This window comes from Ailuropoda melanoleuca, chromosome 20 (assembly GCF_002007445.2).
Source record: "Ailuropoda melanoleuca isolate Jingjing chromosome 20, ASM200744v2, whole genome shotgun sequence".
Classification (NCBI taxonomy): Eukaryota; Metazoa; Chordata; class Mammalia; order Carnivora; family Ursidae; genus Ailuropoda; species Ailuropoda melanoleuca.
The window spans coordinates 3,142,501-3,168,061 of record NC_048237.1 but is presented as its reverse complement, the minus strand read 5'-3'; the positions used below and the strand labels follow the sequence as shown (position 1 = coordinate 3,168,061).

General features: G+C 53.8%; 2 protein-coding genes across 3 annotated transcripts; one reads left to right on the top strand and one right to left on the bottom strand.

The window, feature by feature from the left end:
• Window positions 1–1,155: 1,155 nt before the first annotated feature.
• Window positions 1,156–10,730, bottom strand: PCK2 (phosphoenolpyruvate carboxykinase 2, mitochondrial). Its single transcript, XM_034648370.1, has 10 exons — window positions 10,472–10,730; window positions 8,180–8,425; window positions 7,544–7,728; window positions 7,254–7,457; window positions 6,708–6,895; window positions 6,222–6,384; window positions 5,758–5,976; window positions 3,678–3,815; window positions 3,306–3,401; window positions 1,156–3,062 (listed from the first exon to the last, which is right to left on the bottom strand). Exons 1-10 carry the CDS (start codon window positions 10,498–10,500, stop codon window positions 2,608–2,610), a joined length of 1,923 nt encoding a protein of 640 aa, XP_034504261.1. The 5' UTR covers window positions 10,501–10,730; the 3' UTR covers window positions 1,156–2,607.
• Window positions 10,323–23,795, top strand: NRL (neural retina leucine zipper). 2 transcript variants are annotated; one of them, XM_034648387.1, is made up of 4 exons: window positions 10,323–10,438; window positions 12,522–12,627; window positions 21,072–21,479; window positions 22,394–23,795. In XM_034648387.1, the coding sequence occupies exons 3-4, from the start codon at window positions 21,099–21,101 to the stop codon at window positions 22,724–22,726; spliced, it is 714 nt and encodes a 237-aa protein (XP_034504278.1). In that variant the 5' UTR covers window positions 10,323–10,438; window positions 12,522–12,627; window positions 21,072–21,098; the 3' UTR covers window positions 22,727–23,795. The 2 variants fall into 2 exon arrangements, with proteins under 2 accessions (XP_034504278.1, XP_019657156.2); XM_019801597.2 differs by lacking the exon at window positions 12,522–12,627 and having other exon boundaries at window positions 10,333–10,438.
• The last annotated feature ends 1,766 nt before the right edge of the window (window positions 23,796–25,561 follow it).

The window sequence follows — 25,561 nt, the reverse complement described above, 5'->3', positions numbered from 1 at the left end:
AACAGGGGGGAGAGGCAGAAGGAGAATCAGACTCCCCGCTGAGCCAGGAGCCCCAGGACCTAGAGATCCTGACCTGAGCTGAAGGCAGATACTTAACCATCTGAGCCACCCAGGCACCTATTCCAATTGTTATCACAGAGTTTGGATATAGCTGTTTTGAAACCCCTAGTAAATTAATGAATCTAGGCATTGAGCATTTAGGTCTGGATGCTTCAGTGGTTAAAATGAGGGAAAAGAAAGGAATGGAGGGGGAACGTATAGACTGAAAGAGACTTCAAAGGCATATGAAATTCTTAAAAATGGGCAAAGCTGAACTATAATGGCCAAAGATCCACATTTGGGTGATAAAACTGCAAAAATCAAATTAAAGGACATGATTATCATACACCATGGTACCTATTTATGCCAGGAAGGAGGGGCTGTGATGATGAAGAACACAGCGAGGGGATGGCGGAGCTTCGGGTGTCTGCAAAGTTCTGTTTCTTTCTCTTGGTGATGGTTTAAAGGGTGTTCACTTTGTTAGTTTATTAAATTATACCTTTGTTTTTCATGGTTTTCTGTACCTGTGTTTTATTTTAAAATAAAAAGGTTAGGGACACCTGGCTGGCTCAGTCAGAAGAGTATGCAGCTCTTGATCTCAGGGTTGTGAGTTCAAGCCCCACACTGGGTACAGAAATTACTTAAATGACTTAAAAATAAAGTAAAATAAAAGGTTAATTAAAATGTGTTAACTATATTTTATCCTGTATCTGCAGCCGCAGGACGTGCAGCCCAATTTTATTCTAATCATCAAAATCACTTTTAAGGCTCGTATCTTCATATCACTGAGCATTTAGATACCAGGAGGGGCTTGGAACCCCAGTTCCCCGCCTCTTTCCTGGAGGGACTTATTTCCAAACCTATTTTTTCTCCCCTAAATTTTATTTGCATTGTTCGTTTTCCTCTTAATCTGTAGAGTCAGGAATATATGATATAGGCTTATAGGGCCTTCTCTAATCAGTAGAGTGGAAAGGTGAGAGCAGCTAACAATGGTTACTCCATGCCAGGATGGTTCTGAGTGCCTGGCTTCACTGACCCTTTTAATCCTAACACCACCGAGGTGCAGGCACATCCCCATTTTACAGACGAGGACACTCGGAGGCATGCGGGCCAGACTCTGCTGTGCGCCTAGAATCCGTGTTATGCTGCTTCTGATCCTAGTCTCAGTTATCGAGTATGTTCATGAAGCTGAGGATTTGGCTATATCGTGTTAGGTGTAACAGACTCCATTGCTCACTGTGTTTTAGCACTTGATCCACTCCGACCTTAGATTCTTTTCTGCCCTCCTGTTGTAGCTGGTTATTGGCTGTTCTCTATGAAACACTTGGTGTTTCCTCCTCCAGTGTTTTCTTTTGAGGCAATTCCCAGTAATTCCGTCTTACGTGTTTCAACACAGACTGGGTACAGACTTCCATCTTACCAACCTCAGTCTATGTATTCATTCAGCCTGATTCGGATCAGAGGTGAAGCTCTCCCTCAGTCGATAACGCCTGATTTATGAAGGATCATCGCTCTCTGGGATTTCCCTCTAAAGCTGACTTCTGAGGATTTAGGCCAAGCCCTTGCCACTTAAACTAGGGTCCCCAGACCAGCAGCGTCAGCATCAATTAGGAGCTTGTAAGAGAAACAGAATCTTCCAGCCACTCCAGATTTGCTGAATGAGCATTTTGTCAAGATCCCCAGGTGATTCGTATGCACTTGGAAGTTTGAGAAGCGTGGAATAGGGCACATATAAAGTCCTTATAGTTCTACAAGTCTATGCTGCTATGAGAGATGTCTATGCAGTTACTATTTACCCTTGGCTCGACTGTTTGCTCTGTGGGCTTGGGCAATTACTTGACCTCTTTGTGCCTTTGTTTCTTCATCTGTAATATGGCATCTGTAATATGGAGCGTTGTTTTGTAACCTGCTCAGAACAGTAGCTGGCACACAGAAGACACTATAAAAGGGTTAGCTGTCTTAATATTGAATAAGCTTTCATGAATGCTTTGAGAGTCCCAATTTCAGGTCAGGCAGGAGGAAGAACAGGTTTGACAACTGACAATGGAATTGCTTCACTGGGGAATGGGGTTCTAGATGCTTCTGCGTCTCCAAGTGGGAGATCAGGAATTTTAGGCCTGGAAGCTATACTGAGCAGCTCGCAGAGACCCCCATCTTTTTAAGACCTCAGGACACAGAGTCGATGTGCCTTCTCCCAGAAATTCCTATTTCTACAGCTCAGTGGCAGAGCTGTCTGAGAGTGAGATCCTGGCTACCACCAGGCTGTACCAGGCCAGGCTGCACTGGGGCGCTGGCTACCTGGAGGGCTGCAAGAAGACTGTGAAATTGGTGTTAGAAGCCCATGGAGGCAGGCGGGAATGAAAACAGCACGAAAGTTGTGGAAAATAAATGAGCATCTCTTATTGGACAGAGTGTCGGAGAAGGTCTGTGGCCTGGTCTCATGGCACACAAATGTCAGTTATATCAAATCTCTCATATTTTCTGCAAGCCTGGTGGCTCTCCTATCTCTAGATGGGGGGTGGGATGGGATGGGGGTGCTGTGCTCTCTTGCTGGCCTGGAGCCTCAGGTCACATTCTGCGCACACGTCCCTCCAGGGCCTCCAGTTCAGCCAACACCTCTTTGGGTAGATCTTGATTGACTTGCTCTGTCAGGTAGCTCCGAATGTCTCGAACCTCCTGTTCCCAGAAGTCCTTGGGGAGCGAGAAAAGCTGGGTGGTGTCTATGGCTCCCAGGCCGCTGAGATCCAAGGCGCCTTCCTTCGGCACCAGCCCGATGGGCGTCTCTCGGGCACTGTCCTCTCCCTCTAGCCGCCGGCAGATCCAGTCTAGCACCCGAGCATTCTCTCCAAAGCCTGGCCACAGGAAGCGGCCCGCCTCGTCCCGCCGGAACCAGTTGACATGGAAAATGCGGGGCAGCCGGGCCCCCTTGCGCTCCTCCATGCTCAGCCAGTGTTCTAGGTAGCACCCAAAGTTGTAGCCAAAAAAGGGTCGCATGGCAAATGGGTCATGCATGATGATCTTTCCTGGGGAGGGAGGCAACATGGGTAAGGACTCTTCCTCCTTCCTGGAGAAGAGAGGGGCACCCTGCCACCAGCTGGAGGGAGTGGTGAAACTTCGGTGGCTCAGGAATCTTCCTCAGAGTAGGGTGAAGAGAAGGGATTGGGAAAAGAGACGTGGGGAGGGCAGGCAGGAGGAAGGCCTGGCTCAGGAAGGGACAGAAGCAGCGATGTGGGTACACAGGAGAGGGGCACGGGGAGGGCACTCACCTTTGTGTTCAGCCGCAGCAGTGGACTCAGAGCGCATGGCACTGCCCACAAACACCCCGTGGCGCCAGCTGAAGGCCTCGTACACCAGGGGCACTCCTAGAACACGGGTGAGCAGGGTCACAGGCAGCTTTCTTCTTCGGACCCTCACTCCATCCCTTCTGGTGATCTTGACTCCTGGTCTCGCTCGCCTAGGATCTCTGCTAGCCCATTTTCAAACCCCACGCCTCCCCATAATTTTGCATTCTCCACGGCAGCTCTAGAGACAGCCACGGTGGGCAATCCAGGCTGAGGCTCTAAGTACACAAGGGAGGTGGACCCTGAGATAGAGCCAGACCCTTCACTGAGAAGGCATAGAACCCACATGATGCTTACCTTTGGGTCTGCGGCCTCCAAAGATGATGGCATCAATGGGGACACCCTCGGGGGCCTCCCAGGCTGGGTCCATGATGGGGCACTGGCGAGCCGGGGCACAAAAGCGAGAGTTGGGATGTGCACAGGGCTCCTTGTCTCCTGGTAGGGAAAATACAACTACTGTCACTTCCAAGGACTTGTCCGCCCCCAACACACACATAATTTTGCACACCTTTGCACAATTTCTGTTTGCGTCATCAACTCCCTGGAACCTCGTGTGGTAAGGGGCAGTGAGAAGGGAGCCAGGACATTCCCCCAAAAGATCAGGTTGTTTATCTATAACAGTGCTGCCAGCCCAGCTATGTGAGAAAGAGTGGGCAAGGAATGGGGGTTTAGCAAGAAACCACTCAAACCAGAAAGCAAAAACGAGACTATCAGATCAGTATTTCAGAAAATTGACTTTGCATCAGCAAACAGGGGAAGATAGGATCTTCTGAGGTATCAAAATGTAAACAGGAATTGATCTGGAAGCTAGCAGAATTTTGGTGATTTTCCTGGCTCTACTCAGACCCAGATGGAGTAATAGGGCTGGAAGAAGTCAGACACAACCTGGGCAGGCGTAACGTGAGAAGCTCAGGTCATCTGGGCCCTTTAGGTACCCTGGAGAAGGGACGGGACCAAGTCAGTGGCATTTGTATAAAGCACCACCATGGGGACCCAGAAGAGACACGGTGTCTTCTCTGTTGGAGGTTGCTGGTCACCAAGGGAGTTCTAGAACCAGTCCCCACCTCCCACCACTGCGTCCCCTTCCCCACCCCCAGCTCCTGTCTCCACTTGCGTGTAAGAGCCTCTCGCACTTCCATTAGCCCCCAATTCAGGTCCTTGGTACAGGGTATTATTCTGGTAATTGCAGCTGGGTACAACACGCCCTAGTTATACCCGTGAAGCTAGAGATGATGAAAGGGTTGGGGAATGAGCCTGCGGGGAAGTAGGAAAGTTTCTTGGGTTTCTCAGTTGGGTGGGGAGAACGTGGAGGGCTTAATGACTGTGGTGGAGAAAGTCAAGGGTGATTAGATAAAGAGGGAGCATGCTCCGCCAGCCCGGAAAACGTGCATGTAGGTTTCAGCGACCACAAGCTTGCCGTCCCCAGCACGCCCTTCTCTGCTCCCATCCCTAGGTCTCCAGGCTCTCTGACTGCAGAAGGTCCAGAGTGCAGGGGTGGGGGAGGAGCAGGACTGCTAGGCGCCAGGGGCAATGACAGGGTTGAGAAACTAGCTAAAGAGCTGGTCTGATTTCGCCTGGAGGGCAGATTGGGGTGGGTGTGTCAGGGAGGAGAAAGGGTGAGGGTAACAACATTGACCTTTATTTTAATTATCTTTTTAAAGACTCATTTATTATTTTGGGGGGGTCAGAGTGGGGGAGAGAGAGAATCTCAAGCAGATTCCCCACTGGGCACGAGCACGGAGCCAACAGGGGGCTCGATCTCACAACCCTGAGACCATGACCTCAGCCGACATCAAGAGTCAGCCGCTTAACTGACTGAGCCACCCAGGCGCCCCAACACTGACCTTTAGACAATGGTTATTCTTATACAGGGGATGGTGGGAACCAAGTGGCAGGGGGAGGAGCCAGCTTCCTCTTTCCTAATGGGTCAAACTTTATGGACTGTGCTTTGAGCCCAATTCCTTGTATAAAAATTTTCGAAACAGTCCTTGCCTTTCCTTTAAAAAAAAAAAATCCTGCTTATTTTTATTGCAAATTTGCTATATATTCGGCACTGCGCTAAACCCTTTGCATGCATTATTTAGCCCTCCAGCAGCCTAATGATGTAGGTACTCTGGTAACTACCTCTATTTAACTGATGGGGTCACTGAAGCTCGGGAGGGTAAGCAGCTTGGCCAGGTCCCAAAGCCAGTACTTGGTGGAGTCGGGACTTGACCTGAGATCTCGCTTGGGATCGGAAACTGGGACTATTCATAACTTCCTGCGCCTCCCAGAGGTCCTGGAAGTTGGCTGCAGGTGTGGAGAAGGCTTATACATCATCAAGACGCTGAGCCCCGGGGGCTGTGTCACACCGGGGGCCCCCCCCGCCCCCACCTACCAGGTTTCCAAGGTTTGCCCAGCCAGGAGGTCACGGTGACACCGGGCGGAAGAGGCTGGTCAATGCCCTCCCAGTACACTCCACCATCGCTGGTCTCAGCCACATTGGTGAATAGAGTGTTACTCTGGATTGTGGCCATGGCGTTGGGATTGGTGGTGGCTGAGGTGCCAGGGGCCACCCCAAAGAAGCCATTCTCAGGGTTGATGGCCCGGAGTCGACCTGTCAGGAGGAGACGTGACAGAAAAGGACCAACCAGGAAGAGTTGAGAGGTGCGGCCATGGAAGGTTCTGCTCTGCTCCTCCTTGCCCTGAGCTGGCCCCCAGATCTGATGGGGAAAGACACTCTGTCTCTAGGGTGGCTGGATTACCAGGAGGTACAGGGCAGGTCCACCAGGAGCAGTGGAGGGGGGATTCCTATACTCTGGTGAGAGCCAGAACCGAGAGTATGATGCAAGCGCCTCTTACCATCACTGTCAAACCTCATCCAGGCGATGTCATCCCCCACACACTCCACTTTCCAGCCCGGCAGTGCTGGCCGCATCATGGCCAGGTTAGTCTTGCCGCAGGCACTGGGGAAGGCGGCTGCCACGTAGCGCTTCTTCCCCGCGGGGTTGGTGATACCCAGGATCTGTGTGTTGAGGAGAGAGGGAACAAGGCAGCGTCACCAAAGGTCAGTTATGGTCTGCACATAAAGGACAGCTAGGGGTTAACAGGAAGGACAAATGTTTATTCAAAAAACAGGTGCCAGGACGTCACCACAGGGCTGGGATGGCGGCAAGTCAAAGCCCCCTCAATGTCCAGCAGCCTGGGGCCAAAGCTTCGGTCATTGGGGCAGAGTCCCTTGCCCAACAGCCTGGCACCTGGCAGTGGGGAGGTGAGGCTAAGGCTGCCGGCCAGGCCCCACGCCCTCCCTGCTCCCCGCAGCTGCCCAGGTCCTCACCAGGCCCTCACCAGCATGTGCTCGGCCAGCCAGCCCTCATCCCGGGCCAGCCGAGAGGCGATGCGAAGGGCAAAGCACTTCTTGCCCAGCAAGGAGTTGCCACCATAGCCGCTGCCGAAGGAGATGATCTCCCGCTGGTCAGGCACGTGGCCAATCAGGGTTTTCTCTGGGTTGCACGGCCACTGGTTCACTGGCTCCCCTGGGGACAATGGGGTCATAGGGCTGACTGCTGGCAGGGGCATCAGGATCTGGATCATTAGGGGCTGGAGGGATCGGGGTTGGCAGGAGAGACACTTAGGAGCGGTGGCGGAGCCCCTCATAATAGGCCCCCCACCTCATAATATCCATCAGTTCCCACGTCCCTGTTGTGGGACACAGACAAATGACTTTTCTCAATCTTGTGCGAACTGCTCTGGTGACATGGCATCACCCCCAGCCCAGACTGCTGCCCTAGATTTTGGGAATTAGGTGTTTCACTAATGAGGATGGGTAGAATTTGGGGTTCCCTCTGCGTGCAAGCAGGTCTGTGTTCTCCTCTAGGCACGGCAAGCGCTTACCTTGCCCAGTCAGGGGGTGGCCCACAGAGTGCAGACACTTGACAAAGTCGCCATCTCCCAGGGCCTGAAGTACGGGTGTCCCCAGCCGGGTCATAATACGCATGCTTGCTACCACATAGGCCGAGTCAGTGAGCTGCACTCCGATGCGGGACAGTGGAGAGCCCACGGGACCCATGCTGAACGGAAGCACGTACATGGTTCGGCCTGTGGAAGAAGATGCCACCTGGATGAAGGGTTCTAACCTGTTCATACCTTCAGTGTCGCTGGTTCTGTGTCCCTGCCCCGGTTACCCTGCATGCAGCCCGGAAACCTCTCATCCACAGCTTGCTGGAAGTCAGCTGGGGACATCCAGTTGCCTAGTTGCCCACGGGCCCCACCAGCGGGGAGGGGCACTGTGTCCCGTTGAGAAGGAGTTACAATGACCGTCTTGCTCTCTACTCGTGCCACATCCTTGGGGTCTGTGCGGGCCAGCCAGCTAGGGGAGAAGGGGTTATCAGGAGGATGGGGCCAGCCGGTCTCCCTCATCCGCCGACCCAATCTTTCAGGTTCAACTCTGACTCTAGGTCTTCTGTGGCCCTGATTTCTTCCCAGCCATTTGCACCTCGGTGGCTTCCTCCATATTTTGTCCCATCTAAGGGGGTAGTTCCCTCAGCCCAGCCTTCTAAAGGCCCTTGGCAAAAACTCTCTGAACTTGGGAGAGAAAAAAAAAAAAAGGCAAAGGTTTTTACTTAAATTAGCTTCTCTCCTTACATAAAAACACAGACCAATCCCACTAATTCCTGATTCTGTTTCCCCCCAAGGGGGGGAAACATTCTTGCTCCTTCCACTAGGATGGTCTCGTTAAATTCGATTTTGTCTTGGTAAATCCAAAGTGGCCCAGTCCAAGCAGCTGCCCCCATCTCATGGTCAAGGGGCTCAGGGCGTACCAGTTGTTGTACTTGGGGAGCTTTCGTATAAGTCCCTGCTTTTCCAGGAGGGTCAGCGTGGCAGTGTTCTCAGCCTCGGTGCCATCACAGATGTGGATGCCCTCCGGTCGGCACAGGCGGGCACTGCGCTCCACAAAGTCTCGCACCCCAGCAGGCAGCTGGCCCAGATCTCCACTGAGTACTCGCAGGGTCTGGATGCTGCGCCATGATGACCAGCCCCAGGGGCTCAGCGCAGGCCAGTGAAGCCTGCAAGACAAGAAACAGAGCCGGAATCAGCGCGGTGTTTTCGCGGAACATGGGCAAGTCAAGGGGACAGGAAGCCCGAGGGCCGCTAGGGAGCAGGTCTGGGCACAGGCACCTTGAAGGGCAGGTCAGAGTAGATGTGTGGGATGGGTTCAGGCCACATGGGCTTCACGAGTCTCAGTGAGGCGCAGATACTGCCCCATGAGCGTACGGGCACATGCCTGGCTGTGTGGAGTGTATGCGGAGACATGCTGAGGTTATTTCAGGCTTAGCCCGTGCCCACGTTTAACTGTGTCTGGTCGATGCTGGAAATGATGAGGTGCCCCGTGGCCCAGTGTTGATAAGCTGTGCCCAGGTGACAGCTTCATGTGTCTGGTATTTGGAGCTCTCCTCCCTGTTCTTCCCCTTCTCAAGTATAGTTTTTGTGAGTTAAGAAAGCAGCTGTTTTTACTTTTTTCTTCTGGTGTGTATGCTGTAAGACTGACAGCCTCAGCAAAGGATCCAGTCTTTGAAATGGGACAGTCCCAAGTTTCTAGATTAGGGCTCTTGCACAGAGAGTGGGTAACTGGATACTGCGGTTCCAGGCATCAGAGCTAGGGCTGCCCATGTGGGGCAACAGGGGGTGCATAAGATGTTGCCTTTGGGTAGGTGTGTTTGAGTTGGGTCGAAGACTGACTGTTGGGGATGTTACTGGCTGGGGTTCATGCCCATTCTCAGCAAGGCAGGGTCCCTGTTGTCTGTCCCTTCACACTCCTGGGAGAGGGAGAAGCAGGGTCTGCTCTGATTGGCCTGGACCCAGGGTGGATTGACGCAGAGAGAGCAAAGGCCAAGAGAGGGAGGTTGCCCTCCTCCTATGCCAGGGCCTCACCCACCAGAAACTGCTCCACACACAGGACTGCATGCCCCTGTCCCTCCCCCTAGAGGTCACATGCCTAGAGAGTTTGGGTGTTAGCGGTGGGGGGGGGGCAGACTGCAAAAAGCTCAAACTCAGGAGGCTCTAAGCCTGGGGAAGCCAGAACCCTCAGACCATGGATGTGGGGGCTGGAGCCTGGCTACAGTGGGACCTGGGCTGGCTTCCAACAGAGAAAGCAGGATGGAAACCCAGTGCGGCCACAGGGGCAGAGGAAGAAGGCTCCTGGAACCTGCAGAGTTGTCCCTGAGCATTAAAAGGCACCCAGTCTTGGGGAGAGCTTCTCTCTGCACGGGGCCTGGCTCAGGAAGTCTCTGGTGATGCTCCCCCACTCCCCTCCAGTCCCCTAAGTGGGACCTTCTCCTTTTCCTCTGCTCTGGAGACCACCTACAAGGGCTGGCAAAGTGGAACCAGCTGTGGGAGAGATATGGGGTCAGCTCAGACTTTGGGACAAATGCTGGGGAGAAGGGAGGCTACAGAGGAAAGACAGGAAGCTGTGAAAAGGGAGCAGGGCCCAGGGGCTCCCATCCTAGACAGGGGCCGAAGCCAGCCATATCAGAATTGAAGGCAACTTGTCCCCCTCCTCCACCTTGTTTCCCTCCTTCCCCTGGCCCCAGGTCCCTGGGGTGCACCGAGCTTCCCTCCAGGTTCCAGTTCGCGGGAGGCCGGGAAATAAACGTTTACCTTCTACCTTCTTTGGGGAGCTCTGAGCTCAATCCCCCAGGGGTTCATGTGCCCTTGACCCCAGGGCCCTACCGATTCTGATCGCAACTGGGGCACAAGGGTTACATCTGTAAAGGAAAGGAAGAGACGAGGAGACGGGGCTCAGCGGGGGCGAGCGAGGAGGGGGAGGAAGTTCAGAAGTGGCAGGTCGCGACGGCGCGGTCGGAGACCAGCAAAGCAGAGAGGGGGAGGAGGGGACGGAAGCGGAGAGACCCAGAGAGGCAGAGGCCGCCCCAGGTCTCCCGCGAGACGCCCGGCACGAGAGGCCGGGGATCGAGAAACCCTCGCCCCTGGCCCGCCTCCTGCTCGGCTGGGAAAGCGGGCGGACGCGGGCGGGCAGGAGAGCGCCCCTGGCAGCCCCGAGGGGGCGAGCGCGGCGGAAGGTGCGGGTCGCCCCCGGGCGGGGGCTCACTCACCGCAGGCCGGGGCGGTACACAGCGGCCATGGCACCTGGGCGGGGGCTGCGGGGTGGCCGCGAGAACCGAGCGGAGCCGGGCAGATAAGAAACGCGGGGAAGGAGGGAGCGCAGCGAGCGGGAGCCAAGGCTGGGCGGGAGGCGCTTAAAAAGGAGGCGGGCGGGAGGGCTCAGGGGCGGAACCTAGCGGGGCCGGGGCGACCCTCTCTCCGCCCTGCCATTCGGTCCGCTCCCCGGGTCCCCGGGCTCCAGGCCCCAAGCCCGCCCAGGCGCCGCCCCACGCCCAGCATCCTAGTCCCTAAACCCGTCTCTCCCATTGGACAGCGGGGTCCCCTTCTCGGCTCCCCCTCCGCGAGGCCCCGCCCCCCGCCCCGCCTCGTCCCCTGCACATGATGTAACTTTGAGGACTCTTGCTCCCGAGAGATAGGGGTTGGGAGACACTGGGGTGGCAAACAAGTCAGGAACGAGGGGCGAGGCCAGGGCGGGGGCCCACGGAGGCTGGAAGTTCAGAAACCGGGGGTTGGACGTTGCCTTTTCCCTTCTCCCGCTCTGAGACCCAGGTTTTTCTGTTTTCCAGGGCCCCAGGGCTAAGGTTCCCTCGGTCCCCAACTCCCAAATCCCTGTTTCTTCTCTTCCTGATGAGGGCTCTCTTCTGCCTTCCCATGAAATGGTGATGCCCCTCCACTCCAGGGTGTTGCCTTTGGGCTTCATCCATGGCTGTTCTGGCCACATTGCCCCAGAGAACTAATCTGTCCCACCCCACCACCACTTAAAGTCCTCAGATAATTTTTCAAGTTAGGTCGCCATCCAGACATCTCTCTTCAACTTGAGACCACTGAGTATCATCCCAAACGCCATAGTACCTCCAGCTCCAACATGTCTACGGTAGGCACCTGCCCAGCATTGACACCCCCTTTCTGGTTGTAGCACCCTGATGTTCCTTTGGGGACCCACCTCCTCAGTCCATGTGATCATATGGGTCTCCTGTGGGTAGGCTCTCAGTTTGGCCAATTTGTATGTTCTTTACTTTGGCCACAGTGATTGGGAATGTTCCGGGATGGACGTGAGGTCCCTCTTGGGGGCTTTTTCTGTAAACTTTCAAAATGGGCTCTCTTTCTGCTGGGGTTGCAAGCTGGTAGGATATGAACCTCGAGCTGCTGGGTGTCAGCCTGGCACCGCAAAGCAGGAACCTGCCCTAGATGAAAGCCAGCCTAGAGGAAGCGGAGCAGAGGGATGGAAAGCCACAGATCCTTGATTTGAGCCAACAAATTTCTTCTTTCACTCAAGCTGATTTTCAGTGGGTTTCTGCCATTTGCAACAGAAACAATCGAGATTCTCAGGGTTCTCAGAGTTCTGTGCTAGAACATATCAGGACAAGAAGAGCTGGCCTCCAGCCTTGGGCTAGCCGTGGGCTCTCTATCTCTTCACCCAGTCCCCATCCTGGACTCAACCTCACGTATATATATTTGGGATTCTTTCCTCCAGTCCCTATACCCAACCTCTGTCCACACCTATTCCACTTCAAACAGCTGCCTCTTTGGCCACCTTTTAGGCCTAAAGGTGTGCATGCTGGGGCAGCTCGGATGAACTGAAGGTCGTCATCTCTTCTGTAATCCTGCACTTGCTCTCATGGTTCCCCATCTCGGTGAATGGCACTGGCATCTAGGCAGTTGCCCCAGAGGAACCAGAATCAATCTAGGCTATTCCTTTCTTCTCTTCTATAGCCAGTCAGACACTAGGACCTTTGGATTTGTCTTTCCTAATTAGCTCTCAAATCTCCATCTATCCCCATGGCCACTGCCTTAGTTCAGGGTGTAACTCTCACCTGGCTTCAGGTGATATCTTCCAAGACACTTCTTGGACCCCCTCCTCTCCAAATGTCATCCCCTCTCCTTTCCAGCAAGCTACCCTCCAGACTCTGCACATAAGTTCACTTTGATGAGTTAAGAGAGAGAGGGAGAATGTTTACTGTGTGGACACTAGGCCGGGCTCTGTGCCTGCAGCTTTCCATGCATCATGTCATGCCGTTCCACAACCATCCTGTTTTACAGATGTGGACACTGAGGTCCAGAGAGGTTGTCATCTGCTCAATGTCACATAGCTGGTCAGCAGGAGAAATGGAATCTGAATCCAAGCCTTTCTGACTCTCATTACCAGGTGATTTTTTTCCCCTTCCAATCCTATACTGTCCCCTTGATGTATAATTTTTTAAAAAGTGAGATCATATCACTTTTAGGCTTAATCCCTTCGAGGCTTCCTACAACGTGGCAACTGATGTCCTTTGTCATCTGGCTCCTGTTTATCCGGCATTATCACTGCCACCCTCTCTCTTTTTTTTTTTTTTAAGATTTTATTTATTTAGTTGACAGAGACAGCCAGTGAGAGAGGGAACACAGGCAGGGGGAGTGGGAGAGGAAGAAGCAGGCTCCCAGTGGAAGAGCCCAATGTGGGGCTCGATCCCAGAACTCCAGGATCACGCCCTGAGCCACCCAGGTGCCCCTACCACCCTCTCTCCTACATACTCAACTGCAGTTTCCAGAGCACTTCTGTGAACCCCTTCTGCCCTTCAGATTTAAATTAAACACCCCCTCTTACATGAAGTCAGTTCAACTCTTAGAATTAACATCTATCTCAACTGTATTGGTTTTATACTGCATACATACCTCTGTTTTTGAGCTTCTCACACTTTGCTGTAATTACTTTTGTATCTCTATAATCCTCACCTAAGTGTTAGCTCCTTGAAAGAAGGACCCAAATTTTAGTCTTGTTTTTATCCTAATTCCTAGCAGGATCTGGCCTATAATAGGCAGCTAATAAATGCTGTTTGAATAAAAGAATAAGCCAGTCTCATGTTCCTGAATCCTTCTACCCCATTATGTTCTTCCTTCACTTTAAGGGGCTCCCATGAGGGTTTCCTTGTAGAGTTGATTCCCTTCATTTGCTACACTTTTATACCAATCCTGGCCCTCTGCCCAGCCTGGTCTACCAGCTGGCCCAGTGTTGGAGGCACACCACCACCAGGGGGCAGGGTGTGACCAGCCTTGCCCCCTCCCTGCCCCCCCATCTACATTTTCTTCTTCCCTGGGCCCTCTGGGTCTGGCCCTTGGACATCTTACAGACCCCCTACAGTAGATGCTGTGATGTGCCACCTAGAGCCCCTCTTCAGGATCCAGGTGCTCATTGTCCCAGCCTTGGAGTGTTGGCCGCTAATGGCTCACAGCTGAATACTTCCCTGTGGCCGAAGGCAGCAGTCTCACCAAATGTAATACCCCTTTCCGGGGGCAGCGTGTATCCAGTGACTGGTTGATGCAGGGGTACAAGGCCTGGTCCCCTTTCCTCAGTTTGGTCTGTCCGAGCCCCAGAGCTCCTATGGGCTCAGCTGAAGCCTCTGTTGCCATTGTAGTGCATTTCTGCTTTTCCCGCTGTCCAGGCCTGTTTTTCTCTCCGCTTTTAAAAGTTCTCCCCTCCCCGCTGACCAAGGAACCATCTGTACACAAGTTTCTGTTTCAGAGTTTGTTTCCAGCTTAAGATGCCCCCTAAACTCAACTTGGATACCGGATTAGCCGCTTAATCTGACTCTGATTCCATTTTGCTCCTCCACACTACATTCAAAGTGATCTTTTCAAACAGTCTGAGCACATCACAGTCCTGCCAAAAGTTCTTTAGTGGCTTCTCACTGCTCTTAGAATAAAGCCCAAATCCTAAACTTGGACTATAAGGCTGTGCTGGATCTGGCCCCCGCTGATACCTCCACCCTCACCTATCACCGTTCTTCCCACGTCCTGTCCTTGGTTTCTTTCTTTCTTTTTTTTTTTTTAAAGATTTTATTTATTTATTTGGCAGAGATAGAGACAGCCAGCGAGAGAGGGAACACAAGCAGGGGGAGTGGGAGAGGAAGAAGCAGGCTCACAGCAGAGGAGCCTGATGTAAGGCCCGATCCCATAACGCCGGGATCACGCCCTGAGCCGAAGGCAGACGCTTTAACCGCTGTGCCACCCAGGCGCCCCTGTCCTTGGTTTCTACCCTCTGTCTTTGCTGGTCTTTTGTTTGTTCGTTTTGTACACGTGTCTCTTTCCTGCTCAGAGCCCTTGCGTGTATCGTTCTTGCAGCTTGGAATCTCCCCTTCTCCACACCCCCAGACACGGTCACTTCGTACTCACCTGGCCAGTCTCAGTGGAACATGTCCTCATTAGGCAAGCTGTCCCTGCAATGCTGCCTCCCATTAGATTGGGTCTTCATGAAAGAAACTCTCCTAGTGTCTGTCCTTCTTCATAAGACTCCCCTCAGTGATAGCGGTTTCTTTTCATATAGGCTCCTCCCTCACACATGTGGGGCCTGGGGCAAGAGTACAGATCGGGGTGCCTGGCTGGCTCAGCTGGAAGAGCACGTGACTCTTGATCTCAGGGTCGAGTTTGAGTCCCACGTCAGGTGTAGAGATTACTTAAATAAATTTTTAAAAACTTTTAAAAAGAGTGCAAATAGAGGCTCACAAACCTTGTGTTTAAAATTTTTAGGGGCGGGGCGCCTCGGTGGCACAGCGGTTAAGCGTTTGCCTTCGGCTCAGGGCGTGATCCCGGCGTTACGGAATTGAGCCCCACATCGGGCTTCTCCGCTGTGAGCCTGCTTCTTCCTCTCCCACTCCCCCTGCTTGTGTTCCCTCTCTCGCTGGCTGTCTCTATCTCTGTCGAATAAATAAATAAAATCTTTAAAAAAATTTTTTTTTTAGTGGCGCCTGAGTGGCACAGTGGTTAAGCATCTGTCTTCAGCTCAGGGCGTGATCCCAGCGTTGTGGGATCGAGCCCCACGTCAGGCTCTTCCACTGGGAGCCTGCTTCTTCCTCTCCCACTCCCCCTGCTTGTGTTCCCTTTCTCGCTGGCTGTCTCTATCTCTGTCAAATAAATAAATAAAAAATCTTTAAAAAAATTAAAATTTTTAGATTTCATTTATTTATTTATTTATTTATTTGAAAGAGAAAGAGTGAATGGGAGGGAGAAGGAGAGAGAATCTGAAGCAAACTCCACACTGAGCGCAGAGTCTGACGTGGGCGTGATCCCACGAAAGTGAGATCATGACCTGAGCCTAAACCAAGAGTTGGTCGCTTAACTGACTGAGCCAGCCATGTGCCCCCTTGTGTTTAAACATTTAAAAGGTAGAACTTATGCTAAGAAACAGTTAAATAAAATATGTTCTATTCTTCTGCCTTGATAAATATATGTGTAACGGTCTGGAATTTGGTTCCAATTTGAATTCAGATTTGGACTTTATTTGGAGACCTCAGGATTCTGCAGTAGAATGTGGTGGTACGGGGAGAGGATGAATTGGGCCACTGGCCCTTGGGCCTGCTTCTTTTCCCATTCCTAATACCATCTTGTACTGTGAGACGGCTCATGTACACACACGGGGACCTCTCTGTCTTACACATCCCAATCCCGTCCGCAGCCTCCTGCAGTCACCATTGGCCAAACTTTGGGTCTAGGGATGTATGTACCAGTAGTGTGGTCCACTCCTGCAAGGACCAACCCAGGGGGGAGGTCCATGTGGGCCCTAGAAGTGGGCTTGGGGCCCTTTGGGCAGGGAATTCCTAGGTATCTAGAATGTGGTCCAGAAGGGGATAGGTGTGGGCGGAGGAGGCCTGAGTTCCTCACCCCGTAGGGTGGGACCAGCCAGAATGGAGCCTTCTAAAAGCACAGGGCCCAGGGTAGGGGCCACTTTTGGCTGGGCCTAAGGGCAGTAAATTGATGTTTCCCTGTTTCATCAGTCTGTGTGCTCCATGAAGACAGGGCTAATGTCAGTCTGATTTACTGAGGTCTCCCTAATGCCTTGCACAGTGCCTGGTGCTTAATAATCCTTGTCAAGGGATGTCTGGGTGGCTCGGTCTTAAGTGTCAGCCTTCAGCTCAGGTCATGATCCCAGAATCCTGGGGTCGAGTCCTGCATCAGGCTCCTTGCTCGGCAGGGAGCCTTCTTCTCCCTCTGCATGCTGCTCCCCCTGCTTGTGCTTTCTCTCTCTCTCTCTGACAAATACATAAATAAAATCGAGAACAAACAAACCCCAAAACAAAAACACTTGTTAAATGAACATACCAGGTAGGTCAGGAAGAGTTTTGAAGATTTGGATCCATTACTGAAGATCTAGGTACCAGAAGCCAGAACTTATAGGGCTTACAGGGTCTCATGGGCTCCAAAAATGGGGATGCGGGACAGAGGAGGTAGTGGTGGCACCCTGAATTACTGACCGTGTCTCCTCGCCTCCCTCTTCGTCTCGTACCCCAATTCTGCCAGCCCTTCACCTGCCTGGCCCTCTTCCCCCAATTTTCCAACATCTCTCTGTTTATACCTTCCTCCTTTTTTGTCCTTTGGCCACTGTGTCTTCTCTGCGGCCTGACCATCTATCTGTCTGTTCCTCTGTATTTCTTTCTAGTTCTTGGTCCCCAGTCTTAACTTTCCTCTGTCCCTTCCTTCTACCGCCATTGCTCTTCTGGTCCCTTGCTCCTAGCAGCCCTTCTTGTTACCCCTTACTCCCTTTCTGATCCTTTCCAGAAGACTTCCTCTCTCTTTCAGTTTGCCATGGCCCTTTGCCCACCTTTTCCATGTGCCTATATCCTTCTAACTCCTTTAATACAAATCCCTGGAGAGCCCCCGGCTTGTTCTGCCCTCCATCCCAGGTCGACACCTACTGCCCCCTCCGCTAAGCCTTCTTGCCTCCCTTCCTCTCTTCCATCATTTCTGCAGTCCACCTGGTGCCATCTTTTTCACTCCCGTTTCTCTATCCCCAGATGTCCTGGAGTCAGTCACTCTCTGTGTGCATCTCCCAGGCTCTGGGTCCATCCCCACCGAGAGGGCCCATGAACGACCTCCTGGGGCCCCACCGGTTGCCACGGCCTCTCCTCTCTGTGCCCTTGCTCCTTTCCTCTGGCCCAGCCCTCACTGCCCGGACTCCTTTCCCTAGTCAGTGGCGCCTGGTTTGAGCCCTGAGCGGCTCAGCTTGCCTGAGCTTGTTTAGTCTGACTCTTTTAGCCCGTTAGCAGCTTAGCCCCCCACCCCCCACCTCTCCTTGAGCCCTCCAGTAAACAAGATCAGCCCAGACCTGACAGCTGCTTGGGGGCAAGTGTCTGGCCAGGCCAGGCACGAGAAAGGGGCTGCATTCAACACTTCCTGTTCCTTCTTCAACTCAGGAGGTCTGGGCTCTCTTTCTTGGCTAGGGGCCTCAAAGCCACATCCCATGCGATTCCCTGTCTCCGTGATCCCCATTCCCATCTGTGGCCTTGTTCCCAGGCCTTGGTTCTTCCGCAAAAACAGCTAGATCCAGGCAATTACACTGAGAAGCCTTACTTCTTAAATCATGACAGTGGTCTTTGCTCCATGAAATGCAGGACAGATGTGGGAAGAGAGTGATGTCATCTGATCTAGGTCTTCTCATATGTGTGTACAGAGTATGGTAAGAGAGACCCCACGTGCACACACACACACACACACACACACACACACACACACAGGGAAAGCTGTGTTAACTATAGATATTCTGTAGACCAGTGCTTCTCAAACTTCAGTGTTCATCAAAGTTCCCTGAGGGCTTATTAAAACACAGATTTTTGGGGGTCCCCATCCCCAGAGTTTTTGATCCAATGGGTTTGAGGTGAGGCCCGAGATGATGCATTTCTAGCAAGTTCCCAGATGCTGCTGCTGCTTGGGGGAACCACACTTTGAGAACTACTGTTCTCATCTGAATCCACCAGCTGGGACCAGGTTCATTTTTATAACCGATGATCCTTGGGGGTGATGGACACTCAGGTCTCTCTCCGACTTGGGGCAGAGGGCCTGTTAACTCCACGGGAACGTTTGGGTATCCTCCCAGGCTGGAAATAGCCGTTAACTCCTGGAGTTTTATTCTAGTACACACCCTGTTTTAAACAGCTTCAGACAGGTTTAAACATCTCCTTGGTTAATGCCTAGTATCCCTGTTCCAACTTCTACTCAGGGATGAGAGCTCTAAGAGGTGTTAGGGGATTAGGCTGAAAATGTAGGTCACCCCCCAGCCATCTGGGAACCAGGATGGTGAGAGAGGAAGAGAGCGGGACAGGGACACACGCAGGGAAAAGGCGAGAGGAAGCAGAGGGCATGTGAGGGCAGTTACAGAAGTGTCTCGGATGGATTGGCGGTGATTAGATTTCCGTGTCCCGAGGTGGCCCGGAAGGAAGGAGCAGAGATCCCCACTCTCCCTTCTGCTGCTCCTTCTCCTGAGCTGGGCTGCCTGTCCCGGGACTGGGTCAGCAAGAGTGGGAGAGGCTGAGGATTGGGTGGCCAAGTCCTGGACATTCACCGAGGGGACGGTTGCCTGTCTTTCTGATAGCTGTGAGGGGTGTGGGGCCTCACAGTGCCAGTGAGGCAGGGGACAGAAATGTGAGGATTCCTGAACACAGGAAAGAGAGCCCACAGGTGAGAGTGGGCTCAGGACTGCTTGTACTCCCGCAAACACTGCCACGGTGCTGCAGAGCGTTGGAAGGGGAGGGCGCGGGGAGCTTCTCTGGGCCTCTTTTCCAGTCCCAGGCTCTCAGTCGCTGAGGGCTGGGGGTGGTATTGACACGAAGGTGGCTGGCCAGGCCAAAGCAGCTCTCTGTACCAGGGGACTGAGTGTCTGTGAGACGGACCATCAGTAAGGAGCTTTGTTGAGGAAGACGCTCCCTTTCCTTCCTTGAGAACAGGCATACTTGTCCTCTCCCCTCTTCTCATTCCCCCCAATCCCCCAGGCCCATGAGATATGCAAATGATCTCCTTATCTCATTGGCTAGAGCCCTGAGGACCATAGATGACCTCAGAGTGCTGGCCCTTTAAGAGTGCCCCGTGGGCTGGGTGCCCACAGCGCCTTGTTCTGAGCCCAGAGGCACCAAGCCCCCCGCTCAATGGGGTCTCCATTCTCTGGGGAAGCTGTGCCTGCCTGGCTTTGACACTGACCACATCATCTCTACCATCCCCCAAGTGAGTATATTCAGGACCTCCCTGCATGCCAGGCCTCTCACCTACCTCCTCCTTCTTTGTCACCTGCTGTCTGTTCTGTGTTGTCTGTCTTTGAGAGTCCTCACACTTCTGTCCCCTGCCCCACTCCCACCCTGACTGGCTCTATGTCCCCCACGACTATCACAGCAGAAAGATAAATAACCCTCCTCGCTCATCTCTTCATTCAGTTCTCTCTGGACACCTCTCTCAGGGTTTTGCCATCTCCTCCCTGCCAAGGATCATTCCTTCAGTCTGTGTCTTTGTTTCTGCCACCCCTGTCCTCTCAAGGGTGAGGGGCTCAGTAGATAGGGCAACAAGCCTTCCCTGGGGCGGGAAGAGAGAAGGACTTGACTGTTCTCCCACCTCTCTGGGCAGAGCTTGAGGGTCTGAGATGTCGTTAGAAAGAGGGCTACGTAGGCTCGGGGTATGATGGAGCCAAATGCCAAGCCCTGGGGATGAGCGCTCCCTGCCTTGCCCCTTCAGGGGCTGGCAGTGGGGCTGTTGGAACTGGGAGCTGGGCTAGAGCTTGGGAGTTCCAGGCCGGGAAGGATCTCTGAGGTCACCTAGCCTGAGGTTCTTTAGGTGAGCACACACTCTGTGGCTGATAACAGGGAGGAGAGCTCCTTGGTGACCTAAGTTTGGGACACTCTGGATTGAGGTTGAACAGATGGTTTACTGAAGCACTTCTCAGATTAATACGCTGCTGTGCTTTGTGACTCTGCAGAACGTGGGGATGGGAGGCAGAATTTCTTGAAATTCTCGGAGCATCGACTTCTTGGGTACTTCTCAGACTTAGGGTTTCCCAGAACACTCTTTGGGAAATGGTAAAGTCTAACTGCCTTGATTAAACAAAATGGGAAACTGAGGCCACAAAGGGGGAGGTGATCTGTCCAAGTTCACACAACATAGCAGGTTCTGAATAGAAGGAGGAAAACTAGTTTTTGTTGGTTGCCTTTGGAGAGATCGGCTTGGGGAAAGAAGGTCACCACTCAGTCGTGATCTTTCTAAAACTGATTCTAGGACCTTTCTTTTCTCTTTGGAAAGTCTCATGCTCCTATAAAAGGGATTAATTGATTGATTAACCCATAGAACAGATGTGAACTGAGGACCTTCTACGTGCAAGGCATTGACCTAGGTGTTCTGAGAGAGAGGTATAACAGTGCATTATCCTTATATATTAACATTCATGGCATACGTGTCTTTCCATTGTCCTAAAATAGACACATACTCTGTCACAGTTAATTAAGCAAAATTTTTTGATTGCTCGGAAATGGAATGATGTCTCTTGAGATGACAGAGTTGGGAGCACTGCCATGTTCCTCTTGTTTTTCATAGCTCCCAGAGGCACCAGTGGGGCCAGAGGGCTGTGATATCTATCCTATTCCTCAGTCAGGCCTCTAAGCTGCTTGCTTCCAGTCAGGAGCCCCTGCCACCTGAAAAGTTGCTCTAGCCTGGAGGTGACTATTTAGGGAACAGAGCTGCACCATCACCCTGGCTTTCCAGAACTCTGGCTCTCCAGGGCACTTGGGTTTTGGAAGAAGCAGGTTCTGGTGAAGGAGGCTGGCAGGCAGCCTCCAGGTGCTCCAAACCTCTCCTCTGTTCTTGCAGGTGCACCCCTCCCAGTCCAGCCCCAGAATGGCACTGCCTCCCAGCCCCCTGGCTATGGAATATGTCAATGACTTTGACTTGATGAAGTTTGAGGTAAAGCGGGAACCCTCTGAGGGGCGATCTGGCCCCCCAATAGCCTCACTGGGCTCCACTCCCTACAGCTCAGTGCCTCCTTCACCCACCTTCAGTGAGCCAGGCATGGTGGGGGCTACCGAGGGCCCCCGGCCAGGCCTGGAGGAGCTGTACTGGCTGGCCACGCTGCAGCAGCAGCTGGGAGCTGGGGAGGCACTGGGGCTGAGTCCCGAAGAGGCCGTGGAGCTGCTGCAGGGTCAGAGTCCAGTCACTATTGAGGGGCCCCACAGCTACTGCCCAGGGAGCTCGGAGGAGACGGGAGCCCAGCACGCCCAGGTGAGCGATCAGTGAGTTGGTCTGAGGGGTGGCGGGGTGAGGGAGGACAGCCCAAGAGAGGAAAGAGAATTCCTGGACAGGGTTATGGATTGGGGAAGAGACAGAGGGCAGGAGAAAAGAAGGGCCCTTGAAAGAAATCAGAGGGAGAAAACTACCTTCTGCCCCCTCCCCCTTTTCCAAATGGAGAGAAATGAGTAGTCCAAACCAGGAGGAAGAGGGAGAGGATAAGGTTAGAAGAGGACCAAAAGGGGAGAGTTGAGAATTAATGGGGAGCGGTTCTTTACGGGGAGGTAAATATACTCCGTCTATGGAAACCCGGGAAAGAGTTGTGCGTGGAATGGAGTGGAGTTGATACTGTGGGAACGGGAATGAGGTTGGCCTTTTCAAACATCGTGCTTCCCCAGCCCCCAGTCTTCTCAGTAAGGATTGGGACTCATCCTATTAATTATAGACACAGATGGGGGTGTTGAGGGCATTAGGATGTAATCCAAATCCTTTGAGGGTCACAGGGTTGTGGCCTTCAGGACAGGGGAGCGAGGTGCATTGGCGGGGCGGGGTCTGCCTGGGCGCGTGTCCACTGGACACCAAGACAGCCTGGAGCGGGACGCGGAGGGCCGCGCCAGGAGGGCGCGGGTGTCAGACCTGCGACTGGCTCGCCAGACCCTGGGAGGCGGGGCCCGCGGGGCCAACCCCGAGGGGTGCGCGTTCCCCAGGGAGGAGGGGCTTGTTGGGTCGTGGGGCGGGGTCTGGACTGCGCGGGGAATTCGGTGGAAGGGCGAGCCTCAGGTAAGGCGGGGGCCGGGGGCGGAGCCTTCCCGGGGGCGGGGCCGTCCGGCCGGCGACCCGAGGGTGGAGCCGGGCGGGACCCCGAGCGGACCCGGCGCTGACCCGCTCTCCGCTCGCTCCTTCTGCAGCTGGCGGAGCGGTTTTCGGACGCGGCGCTGGTGTCGATGTCCGTGCGGGAGCTCAACCGGCAGCTGCGGGGCTGCGGGCGCGACGAGGCGCTGCGGCTGAAGCAGAGGCGCCGCACGCTGAAGAACCGCGGTTACGCGCAGGCCTGTCGCTCCAAGCGGCTGCAGCAGCGGCGCGGGCTAGAGGCCGAGCGCGCCCGCCTGGCCGCCCAGCTGGACGCGCTGCGGGCCGAGGTGGCCCGCCTGGCCAGGGAGCGCGACCTCTACAAGGCTCGCTGTGACCGGCTGGCCGCGAGCGGCCCCGGGGCCGGGGACCACGCCCACTTCTTCCTCTGAGCCGCTGGGGGTTGCGGAGTGGTGTGGGGGGGGCACCACCCTGGAGGCCACTGTACCGTTCACTAGATGGTTACTGAGCGCCTTCTGGTGCCAGACACACCGTGGTATGACTATACATAAATATCCCCGAACGTCCTGGACCCTCGAGGCGTGCTCTGAGGTTAGATGCTGGTCATTTTCTGGGAGAGAGGTCTTCTTCCCTCACGCAGGCAGCACAAAGAGCCCTTCACCTCCTGTTCCACCCCACGTGACCAGGACCCTGCGATCTGCAGGAGCCAGTGCCCGGCTCTGTGTGTGAGGGGGACGGTGGGGAGGCGTGCATGATAGCTGGGTGACAGTGAATAGGAGGCGAGGGAGTGGTGTGACTCCCCCTCAGTTTAGATTTTAATTCAAGGTTTTCAACCTGTAGTGCATAGGTGGTAATTAGCAATGAAGCCGTATTTTCATTCCAAGGCTTGTAAACTCCCCCTTTTAGGACTACTGCATTTTCAAGATTTCAGTTACCAACAGCAAGACCGACTAGGAACTCTATCCAAGAGGCTTTCCTCCTACCCAGCCCAGTGGCCTCCAGGGCCCAGAGCAGCAAAGGCCTGAGGAACTCTGGGAGTGGTTGGTGTGGGCTGGGGAAGAACTCTGGGCAGGAGCCTGGGGACCTGGGTGCTAGTCCCAGCTCTGCCACGGGATACCTCTATCACCTTGAGAAAACCCCTTGCTCTCTTGGTTTTGGTTTCCTCCTCTAATCCTGGGTTGGATGACTTCTGACACCTTTCCAGTTCTGGCATCTCCTTGGTGTGGGAGCCCCAAGAGTCTCCCCAAGAAGCCCCCAGGACAGCCTCACCAAACAGACTTCCTGTCCTGCTCCTTCTTTCTGATTGCAGCCTAGGCAGTGGGTGAGGCCACGCGCTGGTCCTCCACGGCTCCCTCCTGGCTGCCTTGGCCTCCAGACCTGCGTGGGGGTACCCTTGCTACCTCCTGCCTTGCTGTGGGCTGAGGTGAGATTTTACCCCCACGACAAGATGCTGAAAGAATGCAGTTTTTGTGAATTAAACTTGAAGTTCTGGCAGAACTTTATACTCTTGGCTAAATGTTCTTGCCATTTAAGAAGTGTTCATTCTTTAGCCTTCCTCCTGGCGTGTGTGTGTGTGTGTGTGTGTGTGTGTGTGTGTGTGTGTGTGTCGTGAGTCTCGGTTCTGGAGGCCCAATGAAAATGGGGTGGAAGGGTGGGGATTGGGCCAGATGGAGCCTTCTCCTCCCACCACCACTCACAGAAGCCCAGGAGCATCGGTTACTGGGCTAGGCCTGCCTATGGCTATCCTGAGGTCCCGCAGTTGCCATGGTTACCCAGCCCTCTGGTTCATCTGCCTACAGAGAGAGTAGGCAGGCGGAGGCTCTGGGCAGAGCAAAGGCATTGAGCTGGGAGTAGCTGCCTCACCAGCCACTGTTGTAGGTCCTCTAAGGGACATAATAAATAGGGAGAAGCAGTTGAGGGTGGGGAAGAGGCTCCCATATGTCTCTCTTCCTTTCTGCCCCCTCCATCCACCCCCTCCCCAGCTGTCTCTTCCCATCACAGTTCTTGTTCCCTCCTCCCCCTCCTCTAGCCCAGCGCGTCCATCTTCCACTCAGGAGCCTGCAATGGAAGGTATCTCCTCTCTCTCCCCCAGGATTTCTTTCTCTTCTCTCCTTCTCCACCCCTGGCCCCTGGCCACCCTGTCTGGCTCTGGCTTCTCTCTCCTGAGTGGCTCACAGCATCTTTGGTCTCTCCTCCTTCATCTCCTTCCACACGCATCATTGAAGGGAGAGGCTGGGGCAGGGAGGGTCCCTCCAGGATCCCATCTTTTCTTCCCTCGCTCTGGATATCACCTGGGTCCTCACCTGCTTTCTGGAGCTTCAGACCCAGCACTGCTCTTGCACACTTCTCTTAACTGGCTGAGGCCTTGCACAGCACACACACAGGCAGGGATGCCATCCACAGGCACCTACCCCCCAGACACACAATCGGCCCACATATTCATACACCTGGGGCTCAAGATGAGGCTCGCACAGAAGTCGCACACTAGTGATTAAGAGTGTGAGCTCTTCAGTCGGATGGGTCTGGGCTCAATTCCAGGCTCACCAGTTCTTTGATGATGGGTGGATTTAAATGAATCCTCCCTTGATTTGCCAGAAAAATGGGAAAAGTGATGCTAGGTACCTAGTGAGAGTGAATGCATTTACAGCATAGAGCACGAAGTTTCACACATGCCGAACAATACTGTTCATGCTGTTGTTAACGTTATTAAGGGTACACAGCCTGACTTTCTGAAGCCTGAAGGCCATGCTCGTGGAGAGGCAGGGATGTGCAGTGCGTGAACACACGCGCACATTCACACACCCAGGAAAACCAGGCCGCACAGACCTCAGATGCCCCCTCTGTGTTCCTAATTCACTCACAGACCTGCTGCCCTCCTTCAGTCCCCCCAACACCCCTGCTCGGCCCGCCCCACAGCTGTGTGGGGGCTGGTGTGCAGCTCCTGGGGGACTCAGCTGGGCTTCTCTAGAGACAGCTGTAAGAGGGCATCAACCTGCCCCTTTGACAGCCCCTCATTACCGCCCCCCATCTCTGATAATTAACCTCCATGGTGCTGGGCCCCCTGGGGTTGGGAGGTGAGGGTAGAGGCTCCTCCGATCCCACTGGCACACAGTTGGGGTGAAACCGCTGAGATACTAGGCTGCGTGGGAGCTCTGGCTCAGATCTGAAAGGTGCTGGTCCTCATTTCTTAATGGTGTGTGTGGAGGGGTGGGGGTTATGGACGGTCCACGGGCATCTAAGGCACGATAAGCAGAGGCTGAGGTGCT

What these genes read in the sequence shown, in the direction of transcription:
- PCK2 (XM_034648370.1), bottom strand. Translation starts at nt 10,500, where the DNA reads ATGGCCGCTGTGTACCGCCCCGGCCTGCG. An exon ending in CCACCCCCTGACTGGGCAAG is followed by an intron (nt 6,896 to 7,253) that starts GTAAGCGCTTGC and finishes CATTGTCCCCAG; the next exon opens with GGGAGCCAGTGAACCAGTGG. An exon ending in GGGCAAACCTTGGAAACCTG is followed by an intron (nt 3,816 to 5,757) that starts GTAGGTGGGGGC and finishes TTTCCCTACCAG; the next exon opens with GAGACAAGGAGCCCTGTGCA.
- NRL (XM_034648387.1), top strand. Translation starts at nt 21,099, where the DNA reads ATGGCACTGCCTCCCAGCCCCCTGGCTATGGAATATGTCAATGACTTT. An exon ending in CGGGAGCCCAGCACGCCCAG is followed by an intron (nt 21,480 to 22,393) that starts GTGAGCGATCAG and finishes CTCCTTCTGCAG; the next exon opens with CTGGCGGAGCGGTTTTCGGA.